The sequence below is a fragment of the Etheostoma cragini genome, chromosome 11 (assembly GCF_013103735.1).
Source record: "Etheostoma cragini isolate CJK2018 chromosome 11, CSU_Ecrag_1.0, whole genome shotgun sequence".
Lineage (NCBI taxonomy): Eukaryota > Metazoa > Chordata > Actinopteri > Perciformes > Percidae > Etheostoma > Etheostoma cragini.
In genome coordinates this window covers 15,148,185-15,169,517 of record NC_048417.1, presented here as the reverse complement: position 1 = coordinate 15,169,517, position 21,333 = coordinate 15,148,185, and the positions used below count along the sequence as shown (strand labels likewise).

The following is a 21,333-nucleotide window of genomic DNA, read 5'->3' as shown; positions in this document are numbered from 1 at the left end:
GGTGACCGCTGCACACAAATACCAAAATAGGACAGAGCTGTCTGCGCCAGACCTACACTACACGAGCTAAATTGAGGTCCATGTCCATGAAGAGGAGCGTTCAGAGGACACCACATTCGAGTGTTGAACAGCACGGTTCATTCATGGAAATAGGATGAGAGGTAAGCGTATAGATTCTTCCCCTAAATGTAGCCTTCTATCTATGAATTAACGCGTAAATAAAGGGACTGACATCACTATTGTGCTTTGCTTCACTGCCAGTCTTTACAGCAGATTGTGTAATTTGACCACTAACATAGGCTATTTGCATGTATTCCCCCCAGGTACCATGTCACACAAGCCAGCTGAAATCTACACATTCAACTTCTGTGATAGTGAGCATCCAACAGAGCTCCTTGATGCACTCAGGCATTTCTACATTAGTGGCGTGTTCACCGACGTTGCTCTACAATGTGGCGAGTCCGGACAGGTGTTTCACTGCCACAAGGTGCTGCTGTCAGCACGCAGCGCATATTTCAAAGTTATGTTCACAGCCGACATGAGGGAGAGGTCAAACGACGTCATCAAACTCACCGGGGTAGACTGCGGGGTCCTGGGTGTTCTGGTGAACTATGTGTACACAGCTCAGGTGTGCATCACCGTGAGCAACGTGCAGAGCCTGCTAGAGGCTGCAGATCTCCTGCAGTTCCTTTCTGTGAAACAAGCATGCGAGGAGTTTCTCATTCGCCTCATGGATGTCGACAACTGCCTGGGGATGCATGCTTTTGCTGAGCTGCACCTGTGTCCCAGCCTGGAGAGGGAGGCCCGCAGAGTGATGCTGGGCAGGTTCATGGAGCTCATTCAGCAGGACGAGTTCCTAGAACTGGATCGGAGTAAGATGACAGCACTTTTGGCTGCCCAGAACCTCAGCGTGCAGAGGGACGATCTGTTGATAGATGCTGTGGCTAAGTGGGTGACCCACGACTTGGATAATCGTGTTCACTGTGCTGCAGAGTTGCTGCACTCCATCCATCTGGACCTGGATTGGGTTGACTTTAAAGCTACTTTAGATGTGCACAAACAGTGCTTGCTGAACAGTGAAGGGAAGCTTAAATCTATGATCATTCAGGCTTTAAGGTCCAATGGCAAGGAGAGGTCTGCAAGCAGAAAAATGTCTTCCAGCCTCTACATAATCGGTGGATACTACTGGCATCCTCTTTGTGAGGTTCACATATGGGATCCTATCAGCAACACCTGGGTGCAAGGAAAAGACATGCCTGACCACGCAAGAGAGAGCTACAGCGTCACTTTACTTGGAGCTAATATCTATGTGAGTGGCGGTTACAAGACAAACACTGTCGAGGCTCTGGACACAGTTTCAGTTTATAACTGTGACTATGATGAGTGGACCGAGGGCTGCTCCATGATCACAGCGAGATACTACCACTGCTCTGTGGCTTTGCATGGCTGTATTTATGCCATCGGAGGCTACAGAGGAGGAGCTCCAGAGCAAGAGACAGAATATTATGATCCTTTGAAAAAGAAATGGTTCCCTTCAGCCAAAATGATTCAAGGTATGCAAGATGTTAAGCTATCTACTCTGAGTTTCTGATCTGTATTAGCAGACTGAAGTTGGTTTTATGGCATTCTTGAGCACTTTAACCCTTGTGTTGTCTTTCTGCCAAAATTAAAAATCAACACTTTTTATCAATGTTTTTAAATTGTTCTTACGTTTTTGTCCCTTTTTTCACAACTTTACACTTTTTTCAATGTTTGTCACTTTTTTTTGACATTTCAACACTACTTAACACTAACTTATTAACTTTAGTTATACAATTAATTTATGGTCAATAAACCCCATTTATAGGAATTTATACCAAATGGTTGAGTTAGAAAAGCAGAAATTAGGAATTATATAAACTCAAATTAAAGGAATGGATGTTGATGGATAATCACAGACTGGAGTATGTCAACTTTTACTCAATACTATTTCAAAACCACAATTTTTTTTTCCCAAATGCTATAAAATTGAATAAGTCACCCCAAAATTAACGAAAGTAGAGATTTGTACTCGCCAATCATGTTATTTTGGGTAATTAAAAAGAACATTGATATAGGAAAACGGGTCAACTTGACCCGAGGACTACATGAGGGTTATGGACTTCTTGTCCATGTTGGCCTAAAATCTGAGTTATTTCTTTACCTTCCATCTGCTGATGAAGATTGTTTGATTTGATTGAAAGCTCCTAAATAGGATCTAAATTTTACTTGTGGTTCCTGATTGGTTCCTGTTACTAATTGAAAGTCAACGTTTGTTATTTTTATGTTTCTGTGTATTGGGCTTATTGAGCTTAAAGGTTTATTCTTGTCCTTGTGATTAGCAGTTTGACAAAACATTCTTAACACACGTTCCACTTACTTGTCTTCATTCTAAGATTTCAGCCGCATCCCAGGTCCATCATCAGTGTGCTCAGTTGCCATGGTGATGCTTCAGTTGTCATAACAACTGAAGCATCTCTTGAACATATAAAGCTGGAAGCTCTGAAACAAATTGAGAAAAGAAAATTGAGTTTAACCATTTTTTTTACAACTTTAAGCTGCACTAATCAATATTTTATATTAACACTGGATCACGTGAGTACTTGTATGTTCAAGTGGTCGTTCATATTGACAAACGCACAAAGAATTATCACCTAACTCTGCTGGTCAACTCTGACCAGAGATAATGTTAGCATCATTCAGCCCATTGTTTTGGTTTAGTTTTGGATTAGTTCACTATCACTGCTTTTATCAAAAACCTTTTCAGACACAGGCAGCTGGTTTTTAGTGAAGAAAAGTTCTGATTAACCCATTGTATGCTACCTGTATGGAACCAAAAGACAGACAGGCAAAGCTGGTTAGATAACTAGTGAAAATAGTGAAGAGATTTACTGGCTAAATGGCCAGATAATTCTCTCAGGAGCTGGTAGAGAGCAAAACAGATCCTAAAAAAGAGTGATTATTTGCCGGGGGAGCAGAAACATGAGTCCAAATTAATTCTAAAGTTGCTCCAGATCTGCTGAATGTGTAAATAAGCAACTGTTTATTATATGTTTTCAATATCAACAAAAGGTGATTGTTTGTCAGTGTTGTGTTTTCAGCTTCTTGTGCTTTCCCCAAAAGGTTTTAATAAATGCAGGTTTAAGTTTTATGAACATTTATGGACATGAGTGATTGATCAAATGACCATTTAACCTGTGTTTCTTTTGAAGGTGTAGGAAATGCCACTGCCTGTGTAATGGGAGATAAAATCTATGTGACCGGAGGTCACTATGGGTACAGAGGAAACCGCACCTATGAAAAAATCCAAGTCTACAAGCCAGATGTCAATGAGTGGAGTATCATTACAATAAGTCCACATCCAGGTATGACAATAATAAGAAATAGGAACAAAAAAAATTGTCAATACTGTATTCTAATTTGAAATTCTCTGTATTCAGAGTACGGGCTGTGCTCTGTGTCTCTCGACAACAAGCTGTATTTGGTGGGTGGACAGACGACTATTGCAGACTGCTACGACATAGAGAGAGACACATGGAGACCAATATCAGTGATGAAGGAGCGGAGGATGGAGTGTGGAGCGGTGGTAATAAATGGTTGTATTTATGTAACAGGGGGATACTCCTACTCAAAAGGGACTTATCTGCAGAGCATTGAGAAATACGACCCAGAGCTGGACTCTTGGGAGATTGTGGGGACTCTTCCAAGCCCAGCCAGATCACATGGAAGTGTTTGTGTTTACAGTGTTTAGTGTCAAACCCTTATCACATCATTTTGTGCCAAATTAATCAGATGATGAATTGTATTCTGTCAGAGTCTGCAAATGTCAAGCACACACTGTCACACAAGATGTTGAGTTAGCACATTATAGCTGCCTTTAGGGCTACACATTTGCCAAACTGTGAATACACTGTCCTAACACTCATTTAATTCGGGGGCTTCACAATTATAACTTTAGTTAACTTCTGGGTATTTCTGTTTGTATAGATTGAAACGAAAGACTTTTTGTACTTTTTTGTATTGTAAAGAAAATTGTATTGTTTAAAACTTTGCATTCATTGAATCCACCTTCGACTACTGGTGCACTAGGAATCAAATGTAAATGTAATGTTTTTTAAAATACAACTGTACTATTACTTGATTAAATAAATTACAACCTGTATGATGTGATTTCTGCCTGAAGGTACAGTACATTGAACAACTTTTATTACATTGCATCTAAACCTGATCTACAGTCACACACACACACACACACACACACACACACACACACACACACACACACACACACACACACACACACACACACACACACACATTAATTTGTGTTTGGCTCCATACTACAATTTTGGGATGTTAATATTTCAAGTAAAAACTGTTGTAGTAAAGGCAAGGCAAATGTATTTGTATAGCAAGTTTCAACAAGTAAATTAAAAGTGCTTTTTATAAGACTTAAATATACATAATTAAGACAAGCTATAGCCTAAAGATCCAAGGCAAGATGCATTCAACAAAAACAGAACGTATAAGTAAATTAAAAAAGATAAAATAAAATTCAACTTAGAAACTAAATATAAATAATTATAAGGTTACAAATATAATATTACTAAATGATAACAGAAAACAGGTGCACTTGTTCTGCACTAAATTTTAATTGGGCGCTGTAACTCAAAAAGAGAACTGCAATGTGTGTGTTTGCCCAAAAGACATTTACAAAAAAGACGCGAGGTCATTCAGCAGTGAAAACAGCATTATTGACATTATCACAGCAGTTAGTAGCTTCTCAAATCCCAACAGCCGGAGAGCCACAGCCACAGCAACAGCGAAGTTAGCGCGGATAGCGCGGAGACGATCTCTTTTTGGCCCTCAGTGTGTTCCGTAGCACGCACGCAGCACTTCCACAACGTGCGAACAGAGAAGTGAAAACTGTTGGTTTCCACGGCTAAACGTGCTTCTAGCTGAGACTGAACGTATCGTAAGTATAATTTTCCAAGATAGTGTAAAATGTCTTTATTTGTTTTTTAAGTTCGGTAGCTTTACAAAAGCGCTGAGGAGACATTCTCGCCTAGCATGTTTGAGCTGCATGCTTCTGCTAGTATGGAGTTGCGCAGAGTGCAAATAACTAATTTAACGCTAGCCCACGTAGCAAGCGTTATTAAGTAATTTGCGGCTGACTAAATATAACCTCGAATGAAACCGGTACTATCAATAGCTGTGACTTTTGGTGTACGGAAAAAAAAAAGCGTGCCCGGTGTGGCTTTAACGTCACCGCTGCAGTTTATAAACCCGCATGTTAGCTATCAAGCTAGCAGCAGAATGGGCGTACAGCCTGACTCTTAAATACATAGAAATATAGAGAACTTTTTTCTGTGTATGCGTTAGCTTTTCATATTTAGAATTATGGTTATAATTCACATAAATGGGTCATATCTAATAAATCTTTTCCTAATTGTTTGGATAACTGTTTTCTACACAGCACAATATGGCTGAAAAGAAAGAAGAGATGACTCCAATTGAGATGAAAGTGGCACGACAGATAGAGGTAATTCAGATTGTAACAGTCATATATTTAGTAAACGTCGCTTGAATTCTTCTGAAACTTGAAGAGTCTTTCATTCCCACTTCTAGTACTACTTTGGGGATCACAATCTTCCAAGAGACAAGTTTCTCAAAGAACAACTGCAACTTGATGATGGCTGGGTGCCTTTGGAGACGATGCTCAAATTCAACAGGTTTGTTATACCCGTCTATGTCGCATTCTGTTTAACTTGTGTAAAACAATTACTGCTCAAATATGACTCGTATTTATTTTGGTCATTTGTTCACTAATGCCCATTCTTTGTGTAATCTCAACACAGTTTAGTTTGAGTTTCTACTCAACGATGACCTGGGAAGACAATTTGGGGCGCTATAATAAAATAATATCTTTAAACATATCACATTTTTCCCGCAAAGCTTAGTGTTTATTATTTTGTTACAGTAGGCGTACTAAACGACACAAAAACAAGTGACACGCTTCATTAAACATTTATTTTATCCACTAGAGTGCTCTTACACTGAACTTAAATCTAGTTATGCAACCTAGTACCACCAGGAATTTATGTGCAGCAAATTAAGGAATCTAGTCCCATGCTGTAAAGGTCCCATGACATGGTGCTCTTTGGATGCTTTTATATAGACTTTAGTGGTCTCCTAATAACATATCTGAAGTCTCTTTCCTAAAATTCAGCCTTGGTGCAGAATCTGTTTTTATTATTTTTTTGGAAAGCAAGTAGATGTCACTGACCAATATGTGATACTGGCAGCTCACAGCATGTGGACTTCATCCCCATAACACAAGCCAAATGATTAATATATCATAGGCTGTAGCAAAAGTGTTTGCAACGCACATGTGTGCTTTGTTTTTAACAGCCGATGAGGAAATATTTGCTTAAAAATCTCTGATTGGGGTCTCACCACCTCAACATGACTGAGTCAGGTACTGAAGCTTCCATAACGAGATATGGCAAACATCAACTAAACGCCATGTCCACCACGGAATGGTGAGGTGGAGAATTTTTCAATAAGCTGATGGGAGGAAAGGGGAAAGGGAAAACTGGAGGTTGTGAGAGACAGTGACAGTCAGTTTGTGTGAGTCATGACAAATGGGACACGATTAGAAAATGTCCTCACCTTGTCCCTTGCCACAACATGGACACATAAGACAGACATCTCCATTAAGATAGTAACATTTTGCTGAATTTAAGAGGTGATAAGTGTCTAATTAGACTTAGACTGTCCTATTAACAACTTGGCAAAGTCCAACTGCTTAAAGTATATATTTGGAGGTTTATGTAGGCAGAAGTCATTGCGAGTCAGCAGTTTTACTTGCTAATCAAGCCTAAGTACTTGAAAGAGCAGCGCAGTAGTAATACATTGCCTTTATTCCCCTTTAAGTTCAGAGTATTTGTTAAAATGTCTTTAATCTCTTCCCAGACTTAAAATTTTAACTACCGAAATCAACGTCATCATTGAAGCTCTCCAGAAATCAAAGACTGGCCTTCTGGAAATGAGTGAAGACAAGACTAAAATCAGGAGGTCTCCAACCAAACCCTTACCCGAAGTGAATGAGGATTACAAAGATGCTCTTAAACACAAATCTGTGTACATAGTAAGTTCTTTTTTTAATGGAATGCACGCTAATTTAGAATTCTTATTTTAATTAAAACATGTATTTTTTTTTTTTTAGTTACACCTAGCTATGAAACCAATGCAGTGTAATACAAAAGTTCTGTGACATATTTTACCTTTTTAAAAACGTTCTAATTTTCAATTAATAATTGTTTTTCTGTTCTGGAGGTGTTGGTTTAACCATACTTTAACATAAAGGTGTTCTGTCTTTTAGCCTACGCTCTTTGATATGAATGGGCAGAAAAAACTGATAGTAACACAACTTCATCCTCAGTTGAACAACACCTCAAACAGTTTCAACAAGAACAGAACATTATAACTTTCATGAAGTTATAGTTATATTGCAGGACTGTATTAGAAAGATTTTGCTATGTTTTATGCATTCTATAAACTTAGACCAGGTGTTTTCCTAGCTAACATCTGCATGTCATGGCACTCTGTTTTTAGGCTAAATTACATAATTCCTGTCACATTTTTGTGCACATTGTGATTATGTTTTTCCACTTTTTCTCGTCTAGAAAGGGTTTCCTCTCGAAACTTCCCTTGATGAGATTCAGGAGTGGCTGAATGGGAAAGGTACAATAGAAAACATTCAGATGAGGAGAAACCTGCAAAGGCAGTTCAAGGTAAATTAAATATATTTAACAATTTCAATTTAACTTTTTTTACTGGGGACATTTTTCTAATTACTTGAATTTATTCTTTAACAGGGATCAGTGTTTATCTGTTTTGACACAGAAGATTCATCTAAGCAGTTCCTTGAACGTTCAGACATAAAATCATTCAAAGACAATGAGATGCTTGTGTTATCAAGGTAGGTTGTACTGCTTCTTGATTAAAAATGTGTATACAGTGGACAAAGGCTGTGCTTTGATAGAGAAACAAAGTCACCAAAAAATCGGAAAGGGAAAAGTGTGAGTGACATATTTTTGATTTTAATGCAGTGACTTTGCTTGAAGTAGCATGGAGGGAGAAAGTAAATGCAGTATGAGCAAAGGTGTTGCAACCCTCTAGTCTGTTGGACCTTAAGCCAGATCAGCACATTTCCAGAACTTAATAGATTTTGTGACCGTTTTAACTTCTGTGAACCACTGCTCCGAAACTAGATAGAAGTAGTGTTCCAAGTCATTTTTGTAGTAGTACTGATAATCATGTCATTGCTCCCCTGCTTTCAGAGAAGACTACCATGTAAAGAAAGCAGAAGAGAGAAAACAGTTCAAAGCAGAGAACAAAGCCAAAGCTAAGCAGTGAGTACATTAGCAACACCTCTCTGTCCTAAAGTATACTGTACATTTTGTGAAAGATTACTGATCAGTACATATATTTAGGGACAAGGAACAACAGCAGAAACATGCAGAAGACAAAGAAATGGTAAGCTCCTTCTCAGTGCTAACATTACATTCTCCTGGATGTGCTCTGGTCCCAGTATTAATCTGTCATTTGTGTCACAGGGCCTGCTTTTGGATGAACAGACGGGTTGCCTGTTGAGGTTTTCAGGAGAGCTTGAAGATGTTTCAAGAGAAGATTTCCATGAATTGTTCTCTGGGCATGGAAAGATAAAGTGGGTTGATTTTACAAGAGGGGCCAAAGAGGTAAGGATACCCTCAACCACTCAAGGCGCGCACTCTGGGTAAAGAGATGGGATTGTAGTAAAAATTGTGTATTTATGTATTTTTTTTTTACGTTCAACAAGGGCACCCTCCTTTTTGATGGGAATGCAAAGGAAGCTTTCGATAAAGCCAAAGAGGCAAAAGGAGGGGAATTGAAAATCAAGAACAACAGTGTTACGTGGCAGGTGCTTGAGGGAGACGAGGAGAAAGAGGAACTGAAGAAGATCATCGAAGCTCAACAAGAATCATACAACCGGTCCAAAAGCAGAGGTACATACCATTTTCAAACTTAAGCTGATCTAAAGCAATTTGCAAATCATCATAATGTATTCCATTTATAATTTTGTCGGTCCTAACAGTTGGCAGAGGAAGATCAGGTGGGAGAGGATCAGGCGGAAGAGGATCAGGCGGCAGAGGAAGAGGAGGCCGAAGGGGAAGAGGTGGTAGAGACCAAGGCAGAACTCAGTACAAGGGCAAAAAGACTACATTTGAAAGTGATGATGAGGACGATGGTAAGTTCAGCATCTTGTGGATCTTCAAAACATGGTTCAATGGCGAGATATTTATCGACCAACGTTATTATATCATATCTACTCTGCTTTTCTTCTAGCACCCAAAGCCCCGAAGAGAGAACTAGAAGACGCTGATGGTCCCGCAGCAAAGATTTCCAAAACTGAAAACGGATCTTAGTCACAAGGTCACACCTAGAATTTTTTTCTTTTGTGAAAACATTTATTATGAACGGTGATAATGCAGAGGCAATTCAATCCATTCCAGTGACCGCTTCAGGCTTTGGAGAATCGTAGGAAATCCACCTGGATGTCAACCTAGACAACAATTTGCAAAGCTGTCAGTTTTCAGCCTTTTTAAGTCCTTGTATATTATGCCTCACATTATTTGTGTCCCTTATTTCTCCTCTTAAGATGGTTTTGATTTTATAATATTCAACATAAATTTGCTGTTTGACAGTATTCACACGTGAACATGTAGTAGGTTTTGTAAGACCTGTGTGACATCTAGAATCAGTTTGGCTTTTTTTTTTTTTTCTTTGGAGATTTCCTACAATAGCTGATGAGGACATCTGCTATTTTTATTTAAAGTTTGCATATGTCAATAGCAAATAAAACATAACAATTAACCAAGATCTGTGTGAATGCGTATTGTCCAACAGTTTGAGACAAACACAAAACTCATCTCTCAGTAGTGTAACAGTATGTTAGCTTACCGACTTCTTTTTGTGGAACTTGTAAGATGCTGGCAAGTCATATCTAAGTTCTGTGAAGAGAGTACATAGTAAGTATTTCAATATTTTAAGTAGAGAAGGTGTACTGTGTTATTCTTACCTGCTATTACTTCCATTTTCACTCCCCAATCATTAGCCTTCTTTTGTATGTGCTGTAATCAAATGAGGAATTGCATTTTAGTCTTCACACTACTGATTTAATCATAAAAATGAGATTTAACTTGACTGTCATGGGACTTGGCTTAACTGTTGACTGTTTTCATTGAAAGGGACACAGTTACAGATATGTAAAATCACTTTTTTAAGGGTTATCAATTAGACCTGAAACATGTAACCAGATTTGGACTCTCCCTCAGAGGCTTAACTTGGACTGAAAAGCGCAGTCTAATACCAGACTGCTGGAAATGAACTTACCTCTCGTGTTGATGTTTTATGGAGTGAATACACTGCTGTCTTTGCCATTGTTATAGCAGCCCATAAGAACTTCATGTCCAAGCCTTGAATAAAAAATTAATTTGAAATAAAACATGTTACTCAATGGGGCTACACTTATTTAAAGGGGTACTCCACTGCACTGGTTTAACACATGGAGATCAGTATACATGCAACAAGAACTACTTGGCCTGGGAAAACTTGCTCACAAGTTAAAAGGGATATTCCCCATCTCTAGCATCCATGCCATATTACCTTAATATGGCAAAATACTGTAGCAGTATATCGACATAACCACTTCTAATGTCAGAGTTTAGAACTGGACTTGAGACAAGACAGGGAGGGTCTGCTAAAAGATGTCACTGGGTTGCATCATGGTGACTGTATGATCCAGAGTTTTTGTACGTTGACCCATAAAATGGGAACACAAGCCAAGCCTTTGCTAAGTCGGTCCCGCAGCTTTATAGAAGCACAAAACTAAAAACCCTTGAAAGTGTGTACTCACCTTGGTTGTGTTTTGTCCCAAATGGTGGATTCATTATTACGGTGTCAAACTTTTTGGCATAAGCCTCTGCCTCCAGAGAAGCCAGGTCACACTGGACCAGATCCACGTTGGATATTTCAAATTCCTCTGCATTTCTTCTGAATATATCCAGTGCATCGTCGTCAATGTCGAAGCCGACGCACAAACTGAAGCGAGAGAGAGAGACAAGGGAATGAGGAATAAAAGCTGATTGAAAAGTACAGCTGTTTATTATTCCTGTTGACATGATTGAAAACAATGAATTGATGATGGTCAGATGTTCTCACCCTGCAGCCAACATCGCAGCCCCGATGCTCAAGACTCCACAGCCACATCCCAGATCTGCCACTAGTTTACCCTCAATGTCATTAAACGTGTTTTGGATTGTATAAAGCATGCATGCTGTGGAAAACAAACAGAAAGATGACGACAAAAATATACGATATTAACAAACTATCCTATGATCACACGTTGTCACCTTACCAGAAATATGAGGACTGGTTGGATATTGCTCAAGAAGAATTTTTGGCTCTTCAAACCCGTCCACTTGCTGTAGCCAACTCTCTAACTCTTTCAGTTTCATTACTAGCGACTGTGATGACCCAAACCTGTGCGCACGCTGTGCAACAACCCCGATATGTTATTTAAAACCGTTATTCTTCAGCTAAAACAGATGGGAGTTTAATTTTGAGCATTGTCGAAGCATAGACAGTTAAAGACAACAACTTCCTTAACAATGCGTGCATCATCCAAAACATTCCGCCTTTGACCCCGGAACGCGTGGTGGTAGTTCCTACCATAGACTGTCATTTTTAACACTGATGGACTACGGTTCCTACGTGCATTTTTTTGTTTGTTTTATGAAATAATGGATTTAATGCCGTATCAGGATTTTGTTCATTTCAATATAAGAGATAACATTATTGCCAGAAAAAATATCTATTAATTAATAATAATCCTCATCATAATAAATAAATACAAACTGGAAATGCAATAAACAAATAGCCATATAATAAAATAATAATTAACATGTGAGAATATCTAATTCAAAGTGTGTACAACATGAAAGTGTTTTAGACAAGTGTAAAGTGGGATTATATAATTCAGTAATTTACAGTAGGCTACCTAAAAATGCTATCCTATATGGCCCTCTCCGTACAACATTGCATGGGAGGACGGTCCGTGGGTCCGTGTACGTTTTGATAGTTTGTTTCGTTTGAACCACGAAACAAAATAAGTTTTGAAATTCCTATTTTCATTTCTGAGTTTGAAGATCTACATTAAAAAAAAAGACAGGTGGGCCAAGTGACCCGGAAGTAATAGTAAACATAGCCTACATAAATAAAAGCCAAGCTTTTAGAATTGTCTGCAGCATTATACCAGAGTAACGTTAAAAGAAAAGAAAAAAACAATCAATGAATTTGCTCATATGGACCTGGACCGAAAGAAATGTTAGCAACAGTAGTCAATACAGGGATTAGGTTAATTTAAGAAACCAAAAGCTAATTCGCGCGCAACCAGGGTCATTGCAACCTATTGTGACATTAATTACATATTTTCCTATAAGGGCATATAAGTCTGTTAAAACCCGACCCCAATACAATTTCCCGACCCCGTTGTTTGGACTTTGAATACTTGTCAACGTGAATTCCCACGTGACGTCATCGTAGACCTGATTAGGTGAACGTTAGAGGGAGAGTGGGATTCCGCTGTGCTGCCATCAATACCAGTCCCTGCTCCGTCTTCGCCATTCCATTGACACCCTCATCAGACTTGTGTTGGTCCTCAAATATCATTTTATTAAAGTCAAATTATCCTAATGCATCATATCTATTTTCAAAAACCTCAAGGATACACTAAATGTTACCTCGCTCACGTTATACTGCGTGAATAGAAATATACATGTTACATGCTAGTTTTGTAATATAGTAGTTTGTTGATAATAGGCTACAATCAAAAACGACATGAAGGCCCAGTCATCCATGTAAAGTTATAATCCAACGAAGATTAAAATCAAGGGCAGTTCCAAACATTACAAACACAGACCAGTATACTGGGTGACGCATCATGCCTGCTGTGTGCGAGCTACTGTCATATGGAGATAATATAGAAATTAAGTTTTATGTTCTGTAATTTTGTCATTATAACTGTGCTTTCACTAAACCCGTTTCTTACCCCTGCTGTTTAAAGCATTAGCCTACTCACCAAAATGAGCTCTCGCAAAAAAAAGGTCTCACACAGTCCATATGGTGGAAACCACATTAAATATTAATTTAATTATATAATAAAGCGCTAACAGAAACAATTCTGCGCACACAATAAGTTCTTAGGTTAACCTAAATTACCGTATTGAACCGAACAATGCGCTCATTAAACGTGGACGGTGATGTGTGCGCGGATAGGCACTGTAATTACTGTTGCTAACATATTTCTTTCGGTCCAAGTTCATATAAGCATATTTATTGATTGTTTTCTTTTCTTCTAATTCTTTGGTATAACGGTAGTGCTGCATAGTAAGACCGTTCTAAAAGCTTGGCTTAAGGTTTAGCACGTCCGGGTCACTTGGCCCACCTGTCTTGATACGACAAACGAAATAAAGTGGTTTTCTTGTTATTTTGTTTTTTGGCTCAAACAAAAAACAAACTATCAAAGCGTAACCCTCACATTTTTTTCAAACTTTTTTATAAAAATGTAGATTCAGGATTTTAATAGCTGATGTTGTAAAATTTGATTTCGTTTCCATGAATTGAAAAGAATGGGTTTTGATTGGAACATTTAGATATATGAATGATATTTTGTGAGTAATAAGATCGAATTGATTATTTAGTATTGACTTCTTTGGTAACAGAGGAAGATAAAAAGCCCAACACTACATTTTTTTTAGGAAAGGATGCGAAAGTTCGTATCGCGAGAAAACCCGAGAACATGGAAGCAAGACAACAAAAATAAATTTGTGGTCAACAAGCCAGAGTGCATGATGGCGGCGTCGCTGGTTCGCCGGGACAAGAAAGCTACTGCCACCCGCTTGACGGCAGACTTAAATCGCACTGACAATAGTTCCGGGGTGCGACAACTTCAGGAGCTGCTCGACGCTGTGCTAAATCCCGAAAATCCAGCGGCGGACACAGAGGCTCTTGGCTGGTGTAAATGTCTAATTGCAGGAGGCGAAGGTTTTGAGGATTTCTGCAAAACGGTCCGGTCCTATGACAACGCGACTCTGTGCGGCTTGGTTTGGACGGCTAATTTCGTGGCATATCGCTGCAGGACCTGTGGCATTTCCCCGTGTATGTCACTGTGTGCTGAGTGTTTCAATAATGGAGATCACACGGGCCATGATTTCAACATGTTCAGGAGCCAGGCTGGTGGGGCCTGTGACTGTGGAGACAGTAATGTCATGCGAGAGACTGGGTGAGTCCAAGCTAGCTGCTAGCTAAGCTGGCTAAGTTAACTAACAGCCAGTAATATTTTGACAGGTCTTGGTGGAAAGTGACTTACCTTAAGCAATACAATTTCATGATCTGGGTTTGTTACATTCGTGAACGTTAGTCTGTTAACGTTATAGCCTCATGATAATTATGTTTGAGAACTTACGAATTACTGCCTGTCAGCAACAGTGTTCAATTTTACGACTCTTCTGTCATTTATTAATAAGAAACCCTGAACTAAGCTGCTCTACTTTAACTAGCCTGGCTAACCATAACAATATATAGAGTACCAGCAGCTGTAGCTGGAGGTTTCTATATATTGACGATGAAATGGCCTGGGAGTTCGATTATCGTGATATAAATTTGATGCCAAGAAATATTGTGGCATCAGATATGTTCAGCTGACTTTGTTTTTGACCTATTACTCTCAGTCAGTCTATAGCAATGTGAGCAAGAGGTGTAGTAGGTTGTGTGTTGCCATCGATCACACTGTGTATCGACAAGGATAAAAAAATACAAATAAAACTCCCAGATTCTTACTGGAATGTTCACCAAAATCTTAACCAAATGTAAACATCATCCCTACGTTCAACTCCACACTTTACTGTTATCACAAGCCAACATCTTTAAAACAAAAAACAAAAAAATAAATTATATTCCTACCCGACCTTCTGATTTAGCAGGGCTATTATGGAGGCCCTACTGTTTTTATAGTGGATTAAGGAGAGGGTTTATGTCTCTGATCTTCATGAGAGGTCTTTAACATTATTTATTTTTTCTCCTGACAGGTTTTGCAGACGGCATCGGTTGAGAACGGGGGAAAATATCCCCCCAATACCTCGAGACCTTCTTCTGATGTCGGAGATGGTTCTTCCTCGCTTTATCCTGTGTATCATACAGTATCTGAGAGATGGATACATTGAACCAGGTGAAAACACTCATGACAACAGTCTTCTCTTTACAATGACATGAGAAGATATACTTTGACCTACTGACCATTTTAAACTATGAAAAAATACTTTAAATGTGTGAGTTGTCTTTAAGAAAGCCAATATCAAAAGAATTCCATGTTGTTGTTTTTTTTTATTTTATTTATGATATGGATTTCCTGTTGCATGTCAAATGTCAGAATCTGTTGGTCAGAATCTGTTGTTCTAGCTGGATACCTGTGTTTTACAACTATTTACATATAAATTATGTTCACAATTACTCAGTGTGATGGCCCATCTCTTATCTTGCTTTACCAGACATCTCAACTGAGAGGGATCTACAGAAAGTCCTGCAGCAGCTGGAACCTCAGATATCCTTCTTGGAAGAACTCACAAAGATGGGATGTGCAATGAGGACGGTACTGACAAAGATCTTGACCAATCAGCAAACATTCAAGGACTTGAGCATGGGTAAATATCTATACCAGAGTTTAGACCAATACATGTTGATATTTATTAAGCATTGTCATGCCACAGAATTTAAGTGTTTTTTTCTTCATCTTAATTTTAGGAAATGTAATGTTATTGTGTTTCATTTATGACATTTCTTTTAACTTAATAAAACCAAAATGCATATACTAGAATGTATAACTTATTGTGAAAATATAAAAAACTGTTTTTATGGACTGCATTTTTTTTTTCCAGGCCATGCATTCTGTAGCAGAATACCTCATCCAGGTCTCCTTTACTTGAAATATTGTGCATTGGCCTGGGATACAGTTGTCCATACCTTGAGATTTTGACATTAAAGTAATTTTTGCAATTTTTATCTTGTTCCACTTTTGCAGGCCAAGAGGAGAATGTGTATGCTAAAAGAAACTATAACAAGTATTTGTCAGCCTTGAAAAACTCAGGCCTGGTTTCTGTGGAAGAGAAATCCAACGGTGCTGCTTCTGCTGATGTTACTGTTGGTGCTGAAGGAGGTGCAGAAGCAGTGGTCCTATTGGGTAAGAAGACCAATACACTTTATATAAAGCATATTTTCATTAACTTTCTGTCAGCTGTAAATTGCTTCAAAAAGGTTTTAAAATTTTTGATAATTTGCATTACATTATCAATTTAAAATGCTTCCATGCCCAGCATTCATAAGTTCAAAACTTTATCGCCAAACAGTTCAGACATCGCACATATTTCTAGAGAAATCTATCTTTTGTATACATCATTTTGAAGTAATTAGAAAGTGTGTTGCAGCCTTTTGTAACTCATTTTAAAAACTGGTGTTTGACCAAATCCTCAGTTTTGCTAACTGTGATATCTCAGGCATCTGCAATTGTTTGTCCAGTTGCTTAAGATGCTGTTAATGGCTACTTGTGGCTAAATGTTTTTTGTTGGTGTTTTTAGGAACCACCCCACCAGGGAGTCCAGTTGAGGCTAATAAGGAGGTATATGTTCCAGCATCACACATAGAATATCAAATTAATTTTAAGTGTTTATAACTCAACTTTAGGGTTCAAAAGATTATTCCAGCATTCTTTTTGTTAATGTATAAATAATTTCATCTTTTAATGTAAAAAGAAATTCCCATAACAATTGACCATACATGGATGTATTAAATTATTCAACTGTCTGAATATCCAAACATATTCAGTGTGTGTTTGGGATTTTTACTTTTTTGCTTGATACTTACATAATTAAATGATTAATCAGTCAAAACAATGTTTTGTTTAATTTTAGGATAGTTTATTTGATTTTGATATAAACTGATCTACAGTTATTGTTAAACATTTTGTTAACCTATTGGTTGTAATTTGTGTTGCTTTTTTCCTCAGGAGGACCAAGACACAGGGCAGTCTGTTGGACAGAGGAAGAGGGTTAAGCTGAGCAGCAATACCAAAGGTATACGAGCAATAGCTCACATCAGGCCGTGGGATGTTGTATTTATTGTACAGCTAAGGGGTGTTATCTCAGCCTGAAGCAAGCACATGCTTTTATAAAACAATCGTCAAGTATGGCAATATGAACGCTATAGTTACATTTTAAATTTGAATAGATTTTTAGTAATCCATAACAATAACAACCCTAACCCTCCAACAATAAAATAGGCCCTCCTGGGCTGGCTGCCCGCATATACCGGAGGTGGTTGCTATGGAATGTAGATAACGTTACACTAGCGGCTAGCCTAGGCTATTTCTTTTGCTTAACGCTAAAGAGTTAATTTGGATTCACCAAAATCACACAATAACACAAAAAAAACCCTGATTGATACAGCAGTAGACCAGCAACTCCTGCGTTCTGCAAGGTACAATTACTGTATTTATCGATTGAGTTTGTAGAGAGCATAGATAAAGGAAAAGTATATCTGATGGCAAGTTAAAGTAGTTAAAAATAATCTAAAGTACCCTTAAAGTGATACTTTGCTGAATTTTCTCAGATGCAGAGTGATTCTTATTGAACAAAGTAATTAGACGTCATAGCCATTGCTTGATTTGAGTAACCTCTTTTATAAATAGAATGTACCAGTATATGTTACATGGAATAGCCACCTTATTTTATCAATTTTTTGCCCTCAGACCCGTGTATTATTGAATCTCTGAAGCATAAATGCTTTCTGGAGGAGTTGCTGTTTTGGACAATAAAATACGAGTTTCCCCAGAAGATGGTCACCTTCCTACTGAACATGTTGCCAGATCAAGACTACAAGGTATTTTACTTACATTTTCAAGACTTGCATTGCAAGAATGCTAGTCTAATATCTCTTTAAGATGGATATATGGCCTTTTATTGTAATATATCTTTTCTTCGCATGTCATGGCACATGCTCTCAGGTAACTGAAATGATGCTTGTATGATTTACATTAGGTTTTGAAAGCAAATGGAATCCTCCTCTAAAAGTGACCGCAGCATAGCAGTAAACCTTAATTGTTTTGTGGGCTTCTCTCTTCCTCTCTGGCAGATCACTTTTACAAAAACATTTGTTCAACATTATGCATTCATCATGAAAACACTGATGAAAAGCCACGAGTCAGATACCATGTCCAACCGCATTGTACATATTAGTGTGCAGCTGTTTAGCAACGAGGAGCTGGCTCGACATGTGACAGAGGAGTGTCAGCTGCTGGACATCATGGTCACAGTCCTTCTCTACATGATGGAGAGTTGCCTTATTAAAAGTGAACTTCAGGGTAAGTTGGCCAAATGTTTCTGATGTCTAATTAGTTTTAAGAAGGAAGATGGACTCCTTTTTCAAAAGAGCAAAATGCAGCTGTTAAGTTTGCTTTGTACATCATTCTCTATGCAGAAAAAAACATGCACAGATGTTTCATCCCTCTGGCCATTCTCATTGTGCAGGCTCTGAGTGAAACAAGGTTACATTTGTAATTTGTTACTGCAGTCATTTTTTCATTTATACTGCAGACACAATTGTTGCCCTTTATGGCAGCCCAGAGTTTTTTAACTTTTACTGTTGTCTCCCTCTACCTATTTGTCTCTTTTTGTTGTTAAATGACTAAATACAAAGTGAGCCAAAAGGCAATTACTTTAATGTCTCTGCGTTTCCTTGTCTTTTTTCGTTTTTAGATGAAGAGAACAGTCGCCATGTTGTGGTGAACTGCAGTGAGGCTCTGTTGAAGAACAACACCTACTGGCCATTAGTTAGTGATTTTATTAACATCCTCTCACACCAAAGTGTGGCGAAAAAGTTCCTTGAGGACCACTCATTGTTGATGCTGTGGATGAGCTTTGTGTCATTTTTCCAAGGTAAGTCATAGTTGGATGGGTAAATGGTACTGTATATCCAAAGCAATTTGTTGCCTATGAGGTCAAACACAACACTTGATTTAAATGATTGCTTGTGCAAATTTTCAGTTAGATGTGATGTTTTACCAAAAGTGTGCTTTAGACAGAGACTGGTCTCAACTGTTTTCTACTGATAATGCCTCATAGAAAAAGTGAGTTGTTGGTCAGTCTCTGAATTAAGATTGTGGTTAGTGCTGCTCACTTGCCATGTGTACTCTACCACGATCCTAAAAATAACACTCACCCTCTCACAGTGGGCTGGAGTATCCTCTTGCTGACTTTATGTCCACAGTTTCACTATTACATTGTATGTTTTTCTGCTGCACCGCTACTGCTTTAAATTCTCGTGTTTTAATAGAGATTTATTTTGCTATTTTTATCTTTTTGCTAATGTGGAAAGAAACATATATTTAGGGTTAAAAATGTCTACTCTGGAACAACAGGTCAAAACACAAGGTCCACTCAGATTTGAAAACTTTTTTTTTTGATTTGCTCATATGAGTATTATAAAGCTATGGATCATGTGATGACTGTCTAACCTTTTAAACCATTTCCTGCTGTGATAGGTATGAACCTGAATAAGCGGGAGTTGAATGAACACGTGGAATTTGAGTCTCAGACATACTATGCAGCATTTGCAGCGGAGCTTGAGGCCTGTGCACAACCAATGTGGGGTCTCTTAACACACTGCAAAGTCAAAGTAAGTCCAGTGTTTTTACGATCAGACTACTCTCACACACATCTCCTGTGTGCTGTTGTGGTGATCTTAAATGATTTTAATGGAACATGCATCTCAAGCATCCTGTGCTGCATGCATTTACCATCTACCCCTGTATGTCTTTAATATGTTAAATTGTCTGTTAACAGGAGACTCAGGAATATACTAAAACTGTGGTACGCTACTGTTTGGAGACCCTGCAGATCTGGTTTGATGCCATTGGCTTCATTGATGAGGTAACTTTAAAAGCCAAACCACTGTGGTTGCAAGCCTTCTCCTCTCCTTGTTTTCATGGCTCCTGTATCTCTTCTAGCCTGCTCCAAATCAAGTGACATTTCACCTTCCACTGCATCGCTACTACGCCATGTTCCTCAGTAAGGTATGTCAGAGGCTCTCATCTCTTAAGACATGACTCTGAAGTATATTCTTTTTTTTTTTTTTTTAAATGGTGACCTGCCACACAAAACCGTTTTTACTTGCCTTTTTAGGTTCATATGTGTTATGTTATGTTGTGAATGTGAAACTGAACTGCTACCTCCTCTGTCTGCTCTAGCAACTGAAAAGAAATAAGCTGAGAAATCCAGCCAATTACAAAAGCTGGTCAGTCTGATGTCATGTTGCCTGAGCTCATTACCATTCACGAGCTCGCCCAGTTGCGCTGGGTAAAGGATGCTGATAGACAGGCTCTCTTGGCTAGCTGTTAGCCAATCAGAGTTAAGCAGCTTAGCTTGTTGATTATTAATGAGAACTGGCACAAATCAAGCAAAGTCTTCTTGCAGGCTTTCTATACCATTCTAGAATGGCTTAAAACATGGCAACCAAGGTATTTTTTCCACAATAAATTTTATCGAGTTCTTGGTAGAACTACTGACATTACCACAAAGTAATGAAATACTTGTAGCAGGGTACCTATGAAGTTAATTGTTTGATTGAAAATGAGCAGGCTGTGAAGTGCCAAGGCCTGGACCTGGACAGCCTACTGCCTGACCAAGAGATGCTGATGAAGATCATGGTGCATCCACTCCAAATCCAGGTAACACTAGAGGTCCATAAACAGAAATGTGGTTTGTATACATGTATGTATGCCCTCTGAGTCTGTAGCCACATGTTAACCAAAACTATGTATGGCTTTAGGCTTGCCTGTCCGAAATCCACAGCAACATGTGGGTCAGGAATGGTCTGCAGATTAAGGGACAGGCTATGACCTACGTGCAGTCACACTTCTGCAACTCCATGATTGACCCAGACATCTATCTGCTCCAGGTTTGTTTTTCTGTGTTATAGAAAACTGTTGCGCTTATATTTAAATACTGATTTAACAACAATCATTATTTTGATTTTTTTGTTACTATTTGAAATTTGAATTTCTCTTTTTGTATTTACAGGTTTGTGCATCAAGACTGGATCCTGACTACTTCATCTCAAGTGTTTTTGAAAGGTAATTTTTACACATGCATTCATATAATATTT

The 21,333-nt window shown here is 38.4% G+C and overlaps 4 protein-coding genes across 7 annotated transcripts in view; 3 read left to right on the top strand and 1 right to left on the bottom strand.

Annotated features, from left to right (window-relative positions):
- klhl23 (kelch-like family member 23) lies at positions 1 to 4,127 on the top strand. The gene is made up of 4 exons (XM_034885051.1): positions 1 to 161; positions 324 to 1,553; positions 3,231 to 3,383; positions 3,459 to 4,127. Exons 1-4 carry the CDS (start codon positions 155 to 157, stop codon positions 3,767 to 3,769), a joined length of 1,701 nt encoding a protein of 566 aa, XP_034740942.1. The 5' UTR covers positions 1 to 154; the 3' UTR covers positions 3,770 to 4,127.
- A 623-nt stretch (positions 4,128 to 4,750) lies between these two features.
- On the top strand, positions 4,751 to 9,936 carry ssb (small RNA binding exonuclease protection factor La). 3 transcript variants are annotated; one of them, XM_034885080.1, is made up of 13 exons: positions 4,751 to 4,993; positions 5,495 to 5,560; positions 5,647 to 5,750; positions 6,994 to 7,168; positions 7,707 to 7,814; positions 7,899 to 8,002; positions 8,364 to 8,435; positions 8,517 to 8,559; positions 8,640 to 8,780; positions 8,882 to 9,068; positions 9,158 to 9,175; positions 9,206 to 9,310; positions 9,409 to 9,936. In XM_034885080.1, exons 2-13 carry the CDS (start codon positions 5,501 to 5,503, stop codon positions 9,486 to 9,488), a joined length of 1,197 nt encoding a protein of 398 aa, XP_034740971.1. In that variant the 5' UTR covers positions 4,751 to 4,993; positions 5,495 to 5,500; the 3' UTR covers positions 9,489 to 9,936. The 3 variants fall into 3 exon arrangements, with proteins under 3 accessions (XP_034740971.1, XP_034740969.1, XP_034740970.1); XM_034885078.1 differs by having other exon boundaries at positions 9,158 to 9,310; XM_034885079.1 differs by having other exon boundaries at positions 4,822 to 4,993; positions 5,476 to 5,560; positions 9,158 to 9,310.
- mettl5 (methyltransferase like 5) lies at positions 9,451 to 11,755 on the bottom strand. 2 transcript variants are annotated; one of them, XM_034885095.1, is made up of 7 exons: positions 11,480 to 11,755; positions 11,284 to 11,398; positions 10,979 to 11,163; positions 10,456 to 10,538; positions 10,142 to 10,193; positions 10,024 to 10,073; positions 9,451 to 9,625 (listed from the first exon to the last, which is right to left on the bottom strand). In XM_034885095.1, exons 1-7 carry the CDS (start codon positions 11,577 to 11,579, stop codon positions 9,584 to 9,586), a joined length of 627 nt encoding a protein of 208 aa, XP_034740986.1. In that variant the 5' UTR covers positions 11,580 to 11,755; the 3' UTR covers positions 9,451 to 9,583. The 2 variants fall into 2 exon arrangements, with proteins under 2 accessions (XP_034740986.1, XP_034740987.1); XM_034885096.1 differs by lacking the exon at positions 10,142 to 10,193.
- A 2,116-nt stretch (positions 11,756 to 13,871) lies between these two features.
- ubr3 (ubiquitin protein ligase E3 component n-recognin 3) overlaps positions 13,872 to 21,333 on the top strand; it is a 43,313-nt gene continuing 35,851 nt past the window's right edge. Inside the window, exons 1-15 of the mRNA XM_034886056.1 lie at positions 13,872 to 14,404; positions 15,210 to 15,349; positions 15,669 to 15,821; positions 16,199 to 16,357; positions 16,752 to 16,792; positions 17,180 to 17,246; positions 17,921 to 18,051; positions 18,304 to 18,532; positions 18,927 to 19,106; positions 19,712 to 19,845; positions 20,013 to 20,099; positions 20,177 to 20,242; positions 20,807 to 20,896; positions 20,998 to 21,126; positions 21,249 to 21,301. Coding sequence (XP_034741947.1) covers positions 13,887 to 14,404; positions 15,210 to 15,349; positions 15,669 to 15,821; positions 16,199 to 16,357; positions 16,752 to 16,792; positions 17,180 to 17,246; positions 17,921 to 18,051; positions 18,304 to 18,532; positions 18,927 to 19,106; positions 19,712 to 19,845; positions 20,013 to 20,099; positions 20,177 to 20,242; positions 20,807 to 20,896; positions 20,998 to 21,126; positions 21,249 to 21,301 — 2,177 coding nt within the window. The 5' untranslated portion in view covers positions 13,872 to 13,886. The remainder of the gene's footprint in view (positions 14,405 to 15,209; positions 15,350 to 15,668; positions 15,822 to 16,198; positions 16,358 to 16,751; positions 16,793 to 17,179; positions 17,247 to 17,920; positions 18,052 to 18,303; positions 18,533 to 18,926; positions 19,107 to 19,711; positions 19,846 to 20,012; positions 20,100 to 20,176; positions 20,243 to 20,806; positions 20,897 to 20,997; positions 21,127 to 21,248; positions 21,302 to 21,333) is intronic.

Excerpts from the sequence above, each read along its gene's own strand:
- klhl23 (XM_034885051.1), top strand. Across the intron at positions 1,554-3,230 it reads TTCAGCCAAAATGATTCAAG|GTGTAGGAAATGCCACTGCC; the intron begins GTATGCAAGATG and ends TTTCTTTTGAAG. Across the intron at positions 3,384-3,458 it reads TACAATAAGTCCACATCCAG|AGTACGGGCTGTGCTCTGTG; the intron begins GTATGACAATAA and ends CTCTGTATTCAG.
- ssb (XM_034885078.1), top strand. The coding sequence starts at position 5,501 with ATGGCTGAAAAGAAAGAAGAGATGACTCCAATTGAGATGAAAGTGGCA. Across the intron at positions 8,436-8,516 it reads AACAAAGCCAAAGCTAAGCA|GGACAAGGAACAACAGCAGA; the intron begins GTGAGTACATTA and ends ACATATATTTAG. Across the intron at positions 8,781-8,881 it reads TTACAAGAGGGGCCAAAGAG|GGCACCCTCCTTTTTGATGG; the intron begins GTAAGGATACCC and ends ACGTTCAACAAG.
- mettl5 (XM_034885095.1), bottom strand. The coding sequence starts at position 11,579 with ATGAAACTGAAAGAGTTAGAGAGTTGGCTACAGCAAGTGGACGGGTTT. Across the intron at positions 11,399-11,479 it reads AACCAGTCCTCATATTTCTG|CATGCATGCTTTATACAATC; the intron begins GTAAGGTGACAA and ends TGTTTTCCACAG. Across the intron at positions 10,539-10,978 it reads TGGGACAAAACACAACCAAG|GCTTGGACATGAAGTTCTTA; the intron begins GTGAGTACACAC and ends TTTTTATTCAAG.